Source organism: Pelobates fuscus, chromosome 4, assembly GCF_036172605.1.
Source record: "Pelobates fuscus isolate aPelFus1 chromosome 4, aPelFus1.pri, whole genome shotgun sequence".
Lineage (NCBI taxonomy): Eukaryota > Metazoa > Chordata > Amphibia > Anura > Pelobatidae > Pelobates > Pelobates fuscus.
In genome coordinates, this window is record NC_086320.1 from 266,811,868 (window position 1) to 266,826,795 (window position 14,928).

Sequence of the window (14,928 nt, forward strand, 5' to 3'; positions counted from 1 at the left end):
GACCACCCTGCTCAGCTTGACTCGGCTGGGAAGAGCAGGGACCCTTGCACCCAGGGCCGGTGCTTGGATTTTTAGGTACATAGGCAAAGATGCATTTTTCCGCCCCCCCCCCCCCCCCCCCAAAAAAAAAAAAAAACACATCTTCACCTATGTGCCTCTTAACCAGCCCCTCTCCCCTCCCTGACCATTAATGGTCCCTTCCCTGTCCCTTAGTGTTCTTCTCCCCTACCCCCTCTTTTCCCTGTCTGTTGGTGTTTCTCTCCCATTCCCTCCCTGTCCCTTGGTGCACCCCACACCCCTTTAGCCTTTAGTGGTCACACTCCCCTTCCTGGTGTGTCAGTGTGTACAGAGTGTAGCGGACACCCAAAACATAGACACAGTGATTAAGCAAATCACGACGAATATAGATTACGAGACAAGGATACACACAGGGTATAAAATACAAGAGTATAGAATGAGAGCCAAACATGAGTGGGAAAGGTTCCTGGAAAGGAATGACGAAGTACGGAGAGACAGTGACACACCATAGAACACAACAGTAGGCAGCGGAAACAAAGGGGGCGAGAGGGGCAAAACTGGATTCAATCGGGAAGCTCACATGGAACCCCTAAGGGACAGGAACAGAGGAGTGGACACCCACAATGTACATAGTTGTGTCAGTAGACACCCAACACTACCAAGGGGGGTCAGCTAGGATATTCACTAGCCACCCAGACAGAGAGACGAAGCACCAATATCACGCAATGGAAAACACATAGGGACCGAGTAAGCCCAAACGCTCACGAGGCCTATCAGGAAGTACCATCTGGGGCTAGATGAGAAATGTGGCAAAATCCCCCCTCACCTTCCCCCCCAATCTACACGCCGTCCCCTCCATGTAGTATTTATACTACACATAACACACAGGGTTCACTGGTACATCCTGAACCAAGGAGACTCTAAGTAAGGAGCCCACACAGCTGATCGAAGAAATAAGGCAGAGCGAAGCCACATACGCATCACCAAATCGACAGCGTTGCCAGACAAACACAGCGTTCGGATGTAACCAGTATTGTTGAATGAGCATGTATAACAATGTATTGTACTGATTGGAACTGTACAGTGTTAAAGTTACCACTATCCCTACCCTTCTTGCCTTTTGAATCCCATGCATACTTAAGAAAATAAAAAATGTCAAATTGATAAAAATAAAATAAATGCAGGATTGTTAATAGCTTATCACTTTACCTTTTGTTGCCAGAGGGACCCTTCCCATGGTCCCTTTCATCTCACCAGCGGTTCTGACACCGGAGAATGTAGCCCTGCTCCTTTTTATGACGCAAGGGTGTGCACACCAACGTGAATACTCTGATGACGTCACGGCCCACCACACCGTTCAAATGTAACCCTTGGGGGCGTGGCTATAAATTAAAGGCATAGACTTTTAAATAGGACACTTAGAGTGTGGATCATTGACCTATTGTGGTTTCGGTTTTCAGTTCCTAAGAGTGCGTTATATTCTGTCTTTTTTGGTATTTTGATCTTGACTTTGATCACCGACTATTCTCCATTCTGTTTTCCTGTGACTTTGCTAGTGGTTTTTCGCTTCCCTGATTTCAGGCTTCCCTGACTCAGCCTGTTCCTGACCATTCTTTAACAACGTATAACCCGGCTATTCTAAGGGCCGGTACAGGTTGTCTAATCGATTATCATATACAAACTGCGTGTTGGGTCACTAAGTATCATGACATAGCTTGAATGTTTCCCAATATAGCAATGTCCATTTCGCATGCAAGTAGATTGCACATGGGATCATAATGTCCTCTGATGATTCAGCAAAATAACTGAAGTTTGTGCAGTAGGCCTTCAACAATGACTATCTTAATTTGGTTTGGAAAAGTACATGGGAACTTAGTGGAATTCATTTTTGGATGATGTTGCGGGAGAAGGAGAAATTAATTTCAAATATTTTAAGATCATGGTATACAAGTCCAATGGTGCTTAGATTTCTTCACTTTAGTTAAAAGAAACTGTCCCTCTAACTGGAGTGGATTAAACATAGAATATTGTAGTTTTAATCAAGTTTAAAGCTTTCTGTTTTGGAGCACAGGAAAATGTGTCGGCACAGCTCTGCTTCTAATGCCATACACATTTCTATTTACATGTATTTTTTAACACAATTCTTTTATTTTATTTTTATTTTGAATGCATTATTTACATAATGTTTTGAAAAATAGGGGTAATTTTTATTCCATTGTTTTCCTTTAAATTGCCATTTTAATGGCATATCCTATTGTAATATATAATGCAATTCTGTAAAAATATAAAATTATATATATATTTTTTCTTTACATGGTTGAAAGAAAGTCATTTTGTTATTTTTAGAGCGTGCAATATTATTTAATGTATTCAGCACATAAATGGCAGGTTTAATTTGTATGCGCCTAAATTCTTGATTGTGTTCTGGTTTAATCACAGTGGCAGTCCCAACTGTATAATTTAAAATGTCAAGCTAAGGGTAAAATACTTTGTTTATTTTTTTAATGCATTCCTTATTTGTGCTTTTGACAAAGAAACCTTGTCAAACAAAGCACAGTAAGCAGATATTATATGGACAGATATTGAAATGCCTGCTTTTTTCATTCTTTAGCATATTGTGCATTTACATGGACATATTGCTAATGTCCAAAAAAAGTCTGTGTTTAGATAGGGTTACCTTGGTATATGTATATTTGTCTCTCTCTCCTCCAACCAGTTTTTTTTTTTATCTTGACTGTATATGTGCCTCTTCACTTTCATTATATTATGTCCTCATTCATTCTGCTTTGCCAAATATCCAACTATTTTAACCAAAGATATCTCATTGTCAATATATGCATAAAAACCCTCAACACATCTAAAATATTTTCATTAAATCTAAAGGTGGCATTACCATTCATACTCCTCCTTCTATCCACTGATTTTCTTTTGGACACTTTGATTAATAATTATATACACCAATCATGTTTGTTTAACTGGGTTTTTAAACCCCTGACTGGGTCAGTCTCATTTCTTCTGATGAACTAATGTACAGTTATTAAAATACTTGTAGGGCAAGAAAATGAAACATGTTGAGTGTGTGATTATAGTCAGTTACCATATATGGAAAGATTTAATTCTAGGATTGTAGGTTGGTAATTGGTTTCCCTATACTAACCAGCACCTTTTGATTAAAAGCCGGACTATATTAAAAGCTTGAGTATTGCATTTTATTTCTTAAAGGACCACCAAAGACACCAAGGCCACTTCATCTCAATAAAGTGGCCTGGAAGCAGTGGTTCTGTTTACATTACAGGTTTAATCCTCCTCTATTGGCAGTCATACTGACAGTCACTAAAGGTATTTTGCAGCAATGTAAAACTCCCATGGGATGCAGAAGCCCCCATGGAAAAGTATAGATTCAATGCTTTCCTGTGGAGAAGCTTGGATATGTGTGTGACTCCAACCAGGCATAAGCACTTTCTTGGATGCATTCTGTGTACAGATTCATAGCAGTGCTTTTGGATCAGAATCCTATACAAAGTACATGAGTTGGAATATTCACAAAGCATTTGTTAGGAACAAACATGCACAAATTGGTCATAAAATGTGATCTGATCATCTAAGTCACAACAATAAATAATCACAGTCTGCTTAAACTAATAACACACAAAGAATTAAATGTTGCCATGTTTTTATTGAACACACCATGTAAACACACACAGTGCAGGTGGAAAAAGTATGTGAACCCCTAGACTAATGACATCTCCAAGAGCTATTTGGAATGAGATGTCGGCCAACTGGAGTCCAATCAATGAGATGAGATTGGAGGTGTTGGTTACAGCTGCCCTGCCCTATAAAAACACACACACACCAGTTCTGGGTTTGTTTTTCACAAGAAGCATTGCCTGATGTGAATGATGCCTCGCACAAAAGAGCTCTCAGAAGACCTACGATTAAGAATTGTTGACTTGCATAAAGCTGGAAAGGGTTATAAAAGTATCTCCAAAAGCCTTGCTGTTCATCAGTCCACGGTAAGACAAATTGTCTATAAATGGAGAAAGTTCAGCACTGCTGCTACTCTCCCTAGGAGTGGCTGTCCTGTAAAGATTACTGCAAGAGCACAGTGCAGACTGCTCAATGAGGTGAAGAAGCATCCTAGAGTGTCAGCTAAAGACTTACAAAAGTCACTGGCAAATGCTAACATCCCTGTTAGTGAATCTACAATACGTAAAACACTAAACAAGAATGGATTTCATGAGAGGAAGCCACTGCTGTCCAAACAAAACATTGCTGCACGTTTACAGTGTGCACAAGAGCACCTGGATGTTCCACAGCAGTACTGGCAAAATATTCTGTGGACAGATGAAACCAAAGATGAGTTGTTTGGAAGAAACACACAACACAATGTGTGGCGAAAAAGAGGCACAGCACACCAACATCAAACCCTCATCCCAACTGTGAAGTATGGTGGTGGGGGCATCATGGTTTGGGGCTGCTTTGCTGCGACAGGGCCTGGACGGATTGCTATCATCTAAGGAAAAATGAATTCCCAAGTTTATCAAGACATTTTGCAGGAGAACTTAAGGCCATCTGTCTACCAGCTGAAGCATAGAATGACCCAAAGCATAGAAGTAAATCAACAACAGAATGGCTTAAACAGAAGAAAATACGCCTTCGGAAGTGGCCCAGTCAGAGTCCTGACCTCAACCCGATTGAGATGCTGTGGCATGACCTCAAGAAAGCGATTCACAGCAGACATCTCAAGAATATTGCTGAACTGAAACCGTTCTGTAAAGAGGAATGGTCAAGAAATGCTCCTGACCGTTGTGCACGTCTGATCTGCAACTACAGGAAACGTTTGGTTAAAGTTATTGCTGCCAAAGGAGGTTCAACCAGTTATTAAATCCAAGGGTTCACATACTTTTTCCACCTGCACTGTGAATGTTTACATGGTGTGTTCAATAAAAACATGGCAACATTTCATTCTTTGTGTGTTATTAGTTTAAGCAGACTGTGATTGTCTATTGTTGTGACTTAGATGATGATCAGATCACATTTTATGACCAATTTGTGCATAAATCCATATCATTCCATACTTTTTCTTGCAACTGTATATTCAATGGGGGTATATCTTAAAAGAGCTTGCAAAGGCTGCAGACCTTATGAACTGCAACCTTAGCAAGCCTTTTTTCACAGAAGAGACTTTGTAATTTGCGGTCTCATTGAGATGCCCACCGTCTGGTCTGAGGTCTGGATGAGCTGGTCTGAGGTCTGGAGGAGCTGGTCTGAGGTCTGTGTGGGAGGAGGGAGGCACGCACAAGTAGGACATGCCTGCCACTTCTGTTCGCTTTGGGGAGCTAACAAAATGAGGTTGCAAACGACAGCCGGGGGGTGGGTGTTTAAATGACAGCCAGGGGAATGTTTCATAGTTCATTTATAAAAGTACCAATTTCTCCTACACAGCATTATTTTTCTAAACTGGGAAATGTGGTTAAAAGACCCAGGGGAAGAAATGATAATACAGTAATGAGAGAGAAAAATAAAATGTTAAAGGAGAAGATTTAGGGGTAAAGGTTGCAGTTGTAAAAACTGAAAAAATAGAGACCTGGAAATATGATATAAGCATTACTTGCATTTTTGGGGAAAACACTACAATTACTTATCCCAGAAGTAATTTGGAAGGCTAACAATGCCCTAATTAATAGGTATGAGCAATATTTATTTTGATTCATAGTTTATTTCTGCCATTTAAAGTTGGTGACTGAGTTGATATTCATGACTGACAATAGGGTTTTTTCATAGTAGTGATATGCTGAAAACTAAATTTGCTAAATTTAAAATCAACTGAAATGGTTATTTACTAAGGTGATTATTAAAGAGTACATTTTAAGTGAATTTCTAATTTAATGCCAACGTAGCTGAATTGGAAGCATAGTTGACTGTTTCCAGTTCTGTTAATTTTTACCTTAAACTTGAAGTTACCTTTTGAATTCCTGCTTTAGTGAACCAGTTTATCAACTTGGCATTCCAGCCAAACGCATTTTGTCCTATTGCTGTATTAATTATATATGTGTTTGGATGATTGTTCTCCCCATTAGTATATTTGTTTAGTCAGTTTACCACAGCTTGCTGTTTACTCGCTAACCTCATGAATTCGAAATGTAAGTAAACATTAATTATGTGCAAGTAAGATATTTTTTTTAAAATCCCCCCCCCCCCCCCAAATAAACAATAATAGAACACTAGTGGACTTTTTTTAGGGTATTCGTTTATCCGAAAGCAAAAAGAAAAAAAAATTACTTTACTCTCGCCCTTCTTTAAAAATGTAATACCAGATACTACAAAATTCCCATTGTAAATTCATGTAGGAAGCTGAAAAAGTCTGCTTGCTCTTTCTCTGTTTGTGTGTGAGTAAATATATAAATAAAATGTTAATATAGTTGCTAGTAGAATCTCTGTCTAAAAATGACATTTTAATGCATTTAACACAGCCTAAGCATGTTCAGCCCTGTTAGCTGATGTGAATATGTGTACACTGTCCACATGCTGCTATAATAATGTCTGCTGTATTGCTTGGTATGATTCATTGCTATGCTTCCTTTTCACTACAGGAGGAGAAAACGGAGCACTCCAGAGACACGTGGAGCATTCCCTCAGCTGCTTACACTGTGCTAATGAGGTGCCTTCGAGAAGGGGTAATGCTTCTTTTCTTGTGCTCTCTAGAAATTCACAACTGTAATAATCCCTCAGGCATTATGTGGGAGATGTAGCCTGCAGCAATGCAGTATCTTGTCAAGCAAGCATTGCTCCAGAATTTAAATAGCTCTTCCAGACAATGGAGTGCTCTGCCACTCATGGAAAACAGAACATTTCCCCTAATGTTCAAAATTAAAACTTTGTTAATTAATGTCACAGAACTGGAAGTGGAATTGGACGAATACGGAAACCGATAATCTGTTTTAGATTCAAAGTAAAAATGGTCACCGAGGTTTGTAGGTGCATGTGGCATTGCATGCAAACCAACAGATCTATGCATAGATAAACACAACTATTTAACTTTGTTTTATTATTATACAGCATTCATGTGTTCTTATCATGTTTAATCCAGATCAGTCATTAGTTTGTCCCATTTGACTTGGACTCTGTTTTGGGCAGATAGCATATAATCAACATATACATATTTTGGCTCTAGCAGTTTCTAAATGCCCAAATTTACACTATTCCTGCTGTCGGGAAAGCCCAGGGCAAAAAAGCATTCTTCTGATAAGAAAACTCATGATAAAAATGATTCTTTTGGCATTATTATAGCTTGCAGATCAGTAAGTGTTAGAACAGTATTGATACTTATGAAAACACCTGGCATCATGGAATCCTATTACAAGCTCCTGGAAAACATTCTTCTTTTCTGGACACATTCCAAGTTTCATAATAAATATGTACTTGATTGTCCGTTTATAACATACTAGATCAGAATGTGTAATGCAACGGTAATAGTGTTTCAGATTTCGGTAATAATTTTAGTTTGTTTGCTCTAACTAGAGTTAGACAAACAAGTCGGCTTCAGCATTTAGCTCACTTAGTGACAGAAGGTGTTCAGTAAGTAGGATCACATATATTAAGAACACATTTGGAGAATGGCTTCCTGTGGTGCAATCAGCAATTTATAGTTCATAGATAGTTTCCATGGCAATTTCTCCACTGTACACACACTGCCTGGTAAAAAAAAAAAAAATGTTTCGCCACCTGAAAAAACTAAAAACTGTCCAACACATTATTAAAAGCTGGAAGGATAGTGAGGAACCACCAGTGATGGGTGCATCAGGGTAAGTAGAGAGGCAGATGAAGTGATGCACCCATCATGCCTAGTGCCTACTGTACAAGCCTGTGGGGGCAGTGCTATGATCTGGGTTGCTGCAGTTGGTCAGGTTTAGGTTTATGTGCCCAAAAAATGAGGTCAGCTGACTACCTGGATATACTGAATGACCAGGTTATTCCATCAATGGATTTTTTCCCCTGATGGCACAGGCATATTCCAAGATGACAATTCCAGGATTAATCGGGCTCGAATTGTGAAAGAGTGGTTCAGAGAGCATGAAACATCGTTTTCACACATGGATTGCCCACCACAGAGTCCAAACCTTAAATCCATTGAGCATATTTGGGATGTGCTGGAGAAGGCTTTGCACAGTGGTCTGACTCTCCCATCATCAATGCAAGATCTTGGTGAAAAAATAATGCAACACTGGACAGAAATAAATCTTGTGACATTGCAGCAACTTATTGAAACAGTGCCACAGCAAATGAGTGCTGTAATCAAAGCTAAAGGCGGTCCAACAAAATATTTGAGTGTGTGACCTTTTTAAAAAAAAAAAAATGGTGGCAACTTTTTTTTTGTTGGCCAGGCAGTGTGTGCATGTATATGTATATGTATATGTGTGTGTGTGTATGTGTATATATATGAGATGTTTGCACTCCTGGATTAGAGAGTAAATGCCCGGTGCTGGTCAGGCACAAAATACAAAAAAATTATTGGAAATGACTGCACTCCAAGGACTTGATGATAGTAAAAATAAAGAGTGCCATCCTGATGAAAGCCTATGTATTGGGGCTGAAACGTCGATACTTTTAAATGATATAGAATAAAAGTTATATTTAAGTGTTCTTGCATAGCAAGACCACTTAATGTTATCTCACATATATATTATTAAGTGTTCTTGCATAGCAAGACCACTTAATGTTATCTCACATATATATTATTAAGTGTTCTTGCATAGCAAGACCACTTAATGTTATCTCACATATATATTATTAAGTGTTCTTGCATAGCAAGACCACTTAATGTTATCTCACATATATATTATTATTATTAAGTGTTCTTGCATAGCAAGACCACTTACTGTTATCTCACATATATATTATTATTATTATTATTATAGCCAAATTTGCCACCCTAACTCCTCCCACAGTTTTTACACTACATAGACAAAAATTTACCAAAACGTGCAGATTGTTCCCGATCGGATTGCTATTACTTTGTGGAACGTTTCGCCGAATGGTTTACGGAATATCGTCGTTCTTGTGGCGAAATTTGTCCCATAGGAATGAATGGCAAAGCTAGAGTGGGAGCTGGCAAAAGCTGAAAAATCAGGACATGATTTCTAAACTGCCACCACTCCCTCATTTTCAGGCCCACCTACACAAATCTTATATCAAAACGTTCAGCTATCCCTGCTGCCACTAAAAATATCCACAGCTAAGCCATAGTCCTTATAGTTTTCACAATATGTCCATTTGTTTGCAACTCACGCAGTCCATTGACATTCATTGAAACTCCACTCTGCAAAGCTCCCATTTGAAGGGCAATTTCTAAACTGCGACTGTGCCTTCATTGTTAATATCTCAGAGACATACTATACATCAAAATGTAGGTCTGGGTCTTGTGATTCTCACAATATAAAGCTCTTCGCTGTAGGATGTATAGTTTTAAAAATATGACAGTTTGAAGATGGCAACCACAAAAATATTCTGACCTGTGCCAGGCTGCAGCAGCAAGTGATGTCATAGACAAAGCCTTTTACACCTGCTAATGTTTTTATAACTGTATGTTTTAATGTAACTGTGAAGCACTTTGGGCAACAACATTGATATTAAATGTGCTATATAAATAAATAATAACAGTTACTCCGCCCACTCCAGTTGTATACTACTGGTGGAGGCAAGAACACTTCACAATTTCCCCAGAAATTGTAGCTTTTCTAGTTATTAAGTGTTCTTGCATAGCAAGACCACTTAATGTTATCTCACATATATATTATTATTATTAAGTGTTCTTGCATAGCAAGACCACTTAATGTTATCTCACATATATATTATTATTATTATTATTATTCTTATTATAGCCAAATTTGCCACCCTAACTCCTCCCACAGTTTTTACACTACATAGACAAAAAAATATACCAAAACGTGCAGATTGTTCCCGATCGGATTGCTATTACTTTGTGGAACGTTTCGCCGAATGGTTCTCGGAATATCGTCGTTCTTGTGGCAAAATTTTTCTCATAGGAATGAATGGCAAAGCTAGAGTGGGAGCTGGCAAAAGCTGAAAAATCAGGACATGATTTCTAAACTGCCACCACTCCCTCATTTTCAGGCCCACCTACACAAATCTTATATCAAAACGTTCAGCTATCCCTGCTGCCACTAGAAATGTCCACGGCTAAGCCATAGTCCTGATAGTTTTCACAATATGACCATTTGTTTGCAACTCACTCCTTCCATTGACATTCATTGAAACTCTACTCTGCAAAGCTCACATTTGAAGGGCATTTTCTAAACTGCGACTGTGCCTTCATTGTTAATATCTCAGAGACATACTATACATCAAAATGTAGGTCTGGGTCTTGTGATTCTCACAATATAAAGCTCTTCACTGTAGGATTTATAGTTTTAGAAATATGACCGTTTGAAGATGGCAACCGCAAAAATACTCTGACCTGTGCCAGGCTGCAGCAGCAAGTGATGTCATAGACAAAGCCTTTTACACCTGCTAATGTTTTTATAACTGTATGTTTTAATGTAACTGTGAAGCACTTTGGGCAACAACATTGCAATTAAATGTGCTATATAAATAAATAATAACAGTTACTCCGCCCACTCCAGTTGTAGACTACTGGTGGAGGCAAGAACACTTCACAATTTCCCCAGAAATTGTAGCTTTTCTAGTTATTATTCTTATTATAGCCTAATTTGCCACCCTAACTCCTCCCACAGTTTTTACACTACATAGACAAAAATATACCAAAATGTGCAGATTGTTCCCGATCGGATTGCTATTACTTTGTGGAACGTTTCGCCGAATGGTTCTTGGAATATCGTCGTTCTTGTGGTGAAATTTGTCCCATAGGAATGAATGGCAAAGCTAGAGTGGGAGCTGGCAAAAGCTGAAAAATCAGGAGATGATTTCTAAACTGCCACCACTCCCTCATTTTCAGGCCCACCTACACAAATCTTATATCAAAACGTTCAGCTATCCCTGCTGTCACTAGAAATGTCCACAGCTAAGCCATAGTCCTTATAGTTTTCACAATATGACCATTTGTTTGCAACTCACGCAGTCCATTGACATTCATTGAAACTCCACTCTGCAAAGCTCACATTTGAAGGGCAATTTCTAAACTGCGACTGTGCCTTCATTGTTAATATTTTAGAGACATACTATACATCAAAATGTATGTCTGGGTCTTGTGATTCTCACAATATAAAGCTCTTCACTGTAGGATTTATAGTTTTTAAAATATGACCGTTTGAAGATGGCAACCGCAAAAATACTCTGACCTGTGCCAGGCTGCAGCAGCAAGTGATGTCATAGACAAAGCCTTGTACACCTGCTAATGTTTTTATAACTGTATGTTTTAATGTAACTGTGAAGCACTTTGGGCAACAACATTGCAATTAAATGTGCTATATAAATAAATAATTACAGTTACTCCGCCCACTCCAGTTATAGACTACTGGTGGAGGCAAGAACACTTCACACAATTTCCCCAGAAATTGTAGCTTTTCTAGTTTATTTTTACTATCAAGTCCTTGGAGTGCGGTCATTTCCAGTCATTTATATATGTACACACACACACACACACACACATATAACGTTTCAGCACTTAGTTGGTTGTATTAATAAAATATATTGCATCCTACTTGTAAATCATTCATTGTGTATATTGAAGTTCACTCTGTTTAACATGCAGCATAATTAGTGTAATTTCATTAGCATTAACGTGGAAAACCAGTGCAATTAACTGGGGCCTAAGCTTCATTAATTAAGTTAAACCAGCTGCATAGAATATTGAGCACACAGTTCTGGATTTGGACTCACATTTTTTGTACATATATATAATGCTGTACTGTAAACATAGAAGCATAGCTAATATTTTTTACATTCTTAAATTGTGTTTTTAAAAATATAAAGAAGCTCCAGTGACAAGTCTTGCTGATTGATATGGTTTATGATTTACTGATATAACTGCATGCTCCCATCTTGAGCAGGGAGCTAGATTAGTACTCCAGCTCTAGACCTGGCTGACCTGCAGGGCTCTCCAAGATAATAGACAAACTAAGAATGCAAAACTGTCAGGTAGATAACGGAGTGATTCTACTTCTTTTTTTTTTTTCTAGTTTCTTCCTTCTGGTAGGTGCATGAGCACATATTTAAAATAATTTATTTAATTTAGGATGGTATTTAGAAAGTAAAAAAACAAACAAACAAAAAAAAAACATGACTAAGAGAAGTGTAATTATCTACTGGAATATTCTGTTGGTTTCCAAGGCAAATTCTCTACTTTTAGAACTTTTCCTCCAAGCTCCCCTGTATAAACAATCCTAATGGGTTTTTGTTGAACTATGTGGTTCTGATTATTTTTTTCTGTGTAGTGTTTCACTCCTGCCTTTAAGCTCTGTATTGAGGGGATTTCAGCTAGCTTTGTGGAGTAATATAACTCGAGGAAGAAGTCTTGAAAAATAGGCAAGGCCTATTAAAATTAAGGAGGGAGACCCGCAAATACCAGAAAAAGACAATTCTAGTCCAATAGGCCAAAAGGCATATGAAACCAAATATATAATGTCCCTCAGAAATTGACAGTAAAATAAAAATATTTATTGCGAAATTCTCAAAAAAATATATAGATTAGAGAAAATATACAATTTAAAACACCCATAGGCTGAGTGCTAGTTAGGGGGAACAAATATAAGAAACAGCCAAGTGTAAAGATAAAGCAAACTAGTTGCCACATTATTTATTTTTTTATTATTTATATTGCGCCAGCAAATTCGGCACGCTTCAGGGGGAAGGGGGGGGGGGGAGCCAATACAGAGTTTTGTTCTAATAAATTTTTTTTCCAAAATATTTTGTTTGAATACTGAATTGTTTGAGTACTGAAGCGTTCCAAAACCGGGGTTCCACTGTACGTGTCTTAGTCCACCTATTGTACAGCGCTACCGGATTTGCTGGCGCAATATAAATCATAAAAAAAAATAATGGTCTGGTCGCACTTCACATGTTCTCCAGCTACATGGGCTCAATTAAGCTGATAAATCGGGACACAGCGACACAACTAGCGGGAAAACAAGCTTGTTGGACTGCCACAATGCCTGTGCACCTGGCGACACCAGTACCGACACCCGGCATGCCCGGGAACCGCCTACCGGAGGAGGTGAGGGGGAAGGACGGCCGCCTTCCTGCCCGACTCTACTGTCCACAAGCGCACAGACACCGCGTTTCCATCCCCCCCCCCGCATGGACCGGTGGGGGATATCCCGGTCCCCGCCAGATGGGAGATCCCGCACGCCACACCAAGCGATGGACCCCGCGTTTAAAACATAGGATCAACGTTTCAGTCCTCCCATGGGACTTTCATCAGGATCAATGTATATATATATATATATATATATATAATAATTCTACATATGTATTTATGTACGGATTTTACATTATTAGGTCATTTTATTTGCGGGACCTGCCTGCCAACCCAGGCCGAAAGTCCAGGGGATTTAATTTGCTAGCACTATATTTAACCCTGTAACTTTCCAAGACTCCATAAAAACCTGTACATGGGGGGTACAAATATTAGTGTTTCAAAGCAGTAGAATGTATTAAAACGATGATATTGTCAGTGAAAGTGACATTTTTTGCATTTTTCACACACAAATGGCACTTACACGGACAATATAATTGTTGTGATACTTTTTACTGTTTTGAAACACTAATATTTGTGTTCATCGAAGTCTCCCGAGTATAACAATACCCCTCATGTACAGGTTTTATGGTGTTTTCAAAAGTTACAGAGCCAAATATAAGGCTTGCATTTCAGTTTTTTCACATTGAAATTCGCCAGGTTGGTTATGTTGCCTTTGAGACCGTATGGTAGCCCAGGAATGAAAATTACCCCCATGATGGCATACCATTTGCAATAGTAGACAACCCAAGGTATTGCAAATGGGGTATGTCCAGTCTTTTTTAGTAGCCACTTAGTCACAGACACGTTTTGTTTACGTTTTGTTTTGATCACAACGTGTACATTTGGCTTCGTCCTTAACCCCTTAAGGACAGAGCTTCAGAAGCTTGACTTACGCTTAATGACACAAGCAATTTTTGCATTTTCTTGCTGTTTGCGTTCAACTGCAATTTGCATCTCTCTCATTTATTGCACCGACACATATTATATACTGTTTTTTAAAGGACAGAAAGGGCTTTAATTTGATATAACATATATATATATAAATGCTTACTTATTATAAAAAAAATACAGAAAAATGCAAAAAAAAGAAAAATATTGGGTTTTTTTTACAGTTTTTGCAATCATAATGTGTGCATAATTAGTGCAGGTTAAGGAAAGTAATTAAAAATAAATTCATTTATTTGTTCTGATTTACAGAATATATGTGTCTGGGATTTTAAGTTTTTTTTGGTAGTTACAGGTCACAAAGCACAAGGAGTAAAATAAAATTTTAATGTGGAGCGATTTTAGAATTTGGTATGTTTGTCTTGTAAGCCTAATAGCCATAAAATAAAACAAAATTGCCACACAAAAGTATATATTTATATAAAGTAGACATCACAGGCTATTTACCTAAGGTTGTTTTGACACTTTCTACGTAGCCATTTTACCGCCAACCTCTGCTAAATATTGGAGTAAAATTGTGTTTTTTGGGGGTTTTCGCACACAAACGTATAACAAAGAACTTCTCATGTGTATTTTGTAAAGTTGGTGTGTGCTATTCCTGTACAAAGTTTTATTATGTGTTCAGTTACTTCTGCTGAGTACAACGGTACCCCCATTGTATGTCTTTGGCACTATTTCGTGAAGCTACAGTGCCATATAGGAGACCTGTCCTTTTCAGTATTCACAGTAGAATTTTGAGAGACGGATTT

At 38.3% G+C, this 14,928-nt stretch overlaps 1 protein-coding gene across 1 annotated transcript in view; it reads left to right on the plus strand.

The window, feature by feature from the left end:
* Positions 1 to 14,928, plus strand: part of ULK4 (unc-51 like kinase 4) — a 953,247-nt gene that overhangs the window by 182,639 nt on the left and 755,680 nt on the right. Inside the window, exon 18 of the mRNA XM_063452087.1 lies at positions 6,612 to 6,695. Coding sequence (XP_063308157.1) covers positions 6,612 to 6,695 — 84 coding nt within the window. The remainder of the gene's footprint in view (positions 1 to 6,611; positions 6,696 to 14,928) is intronic.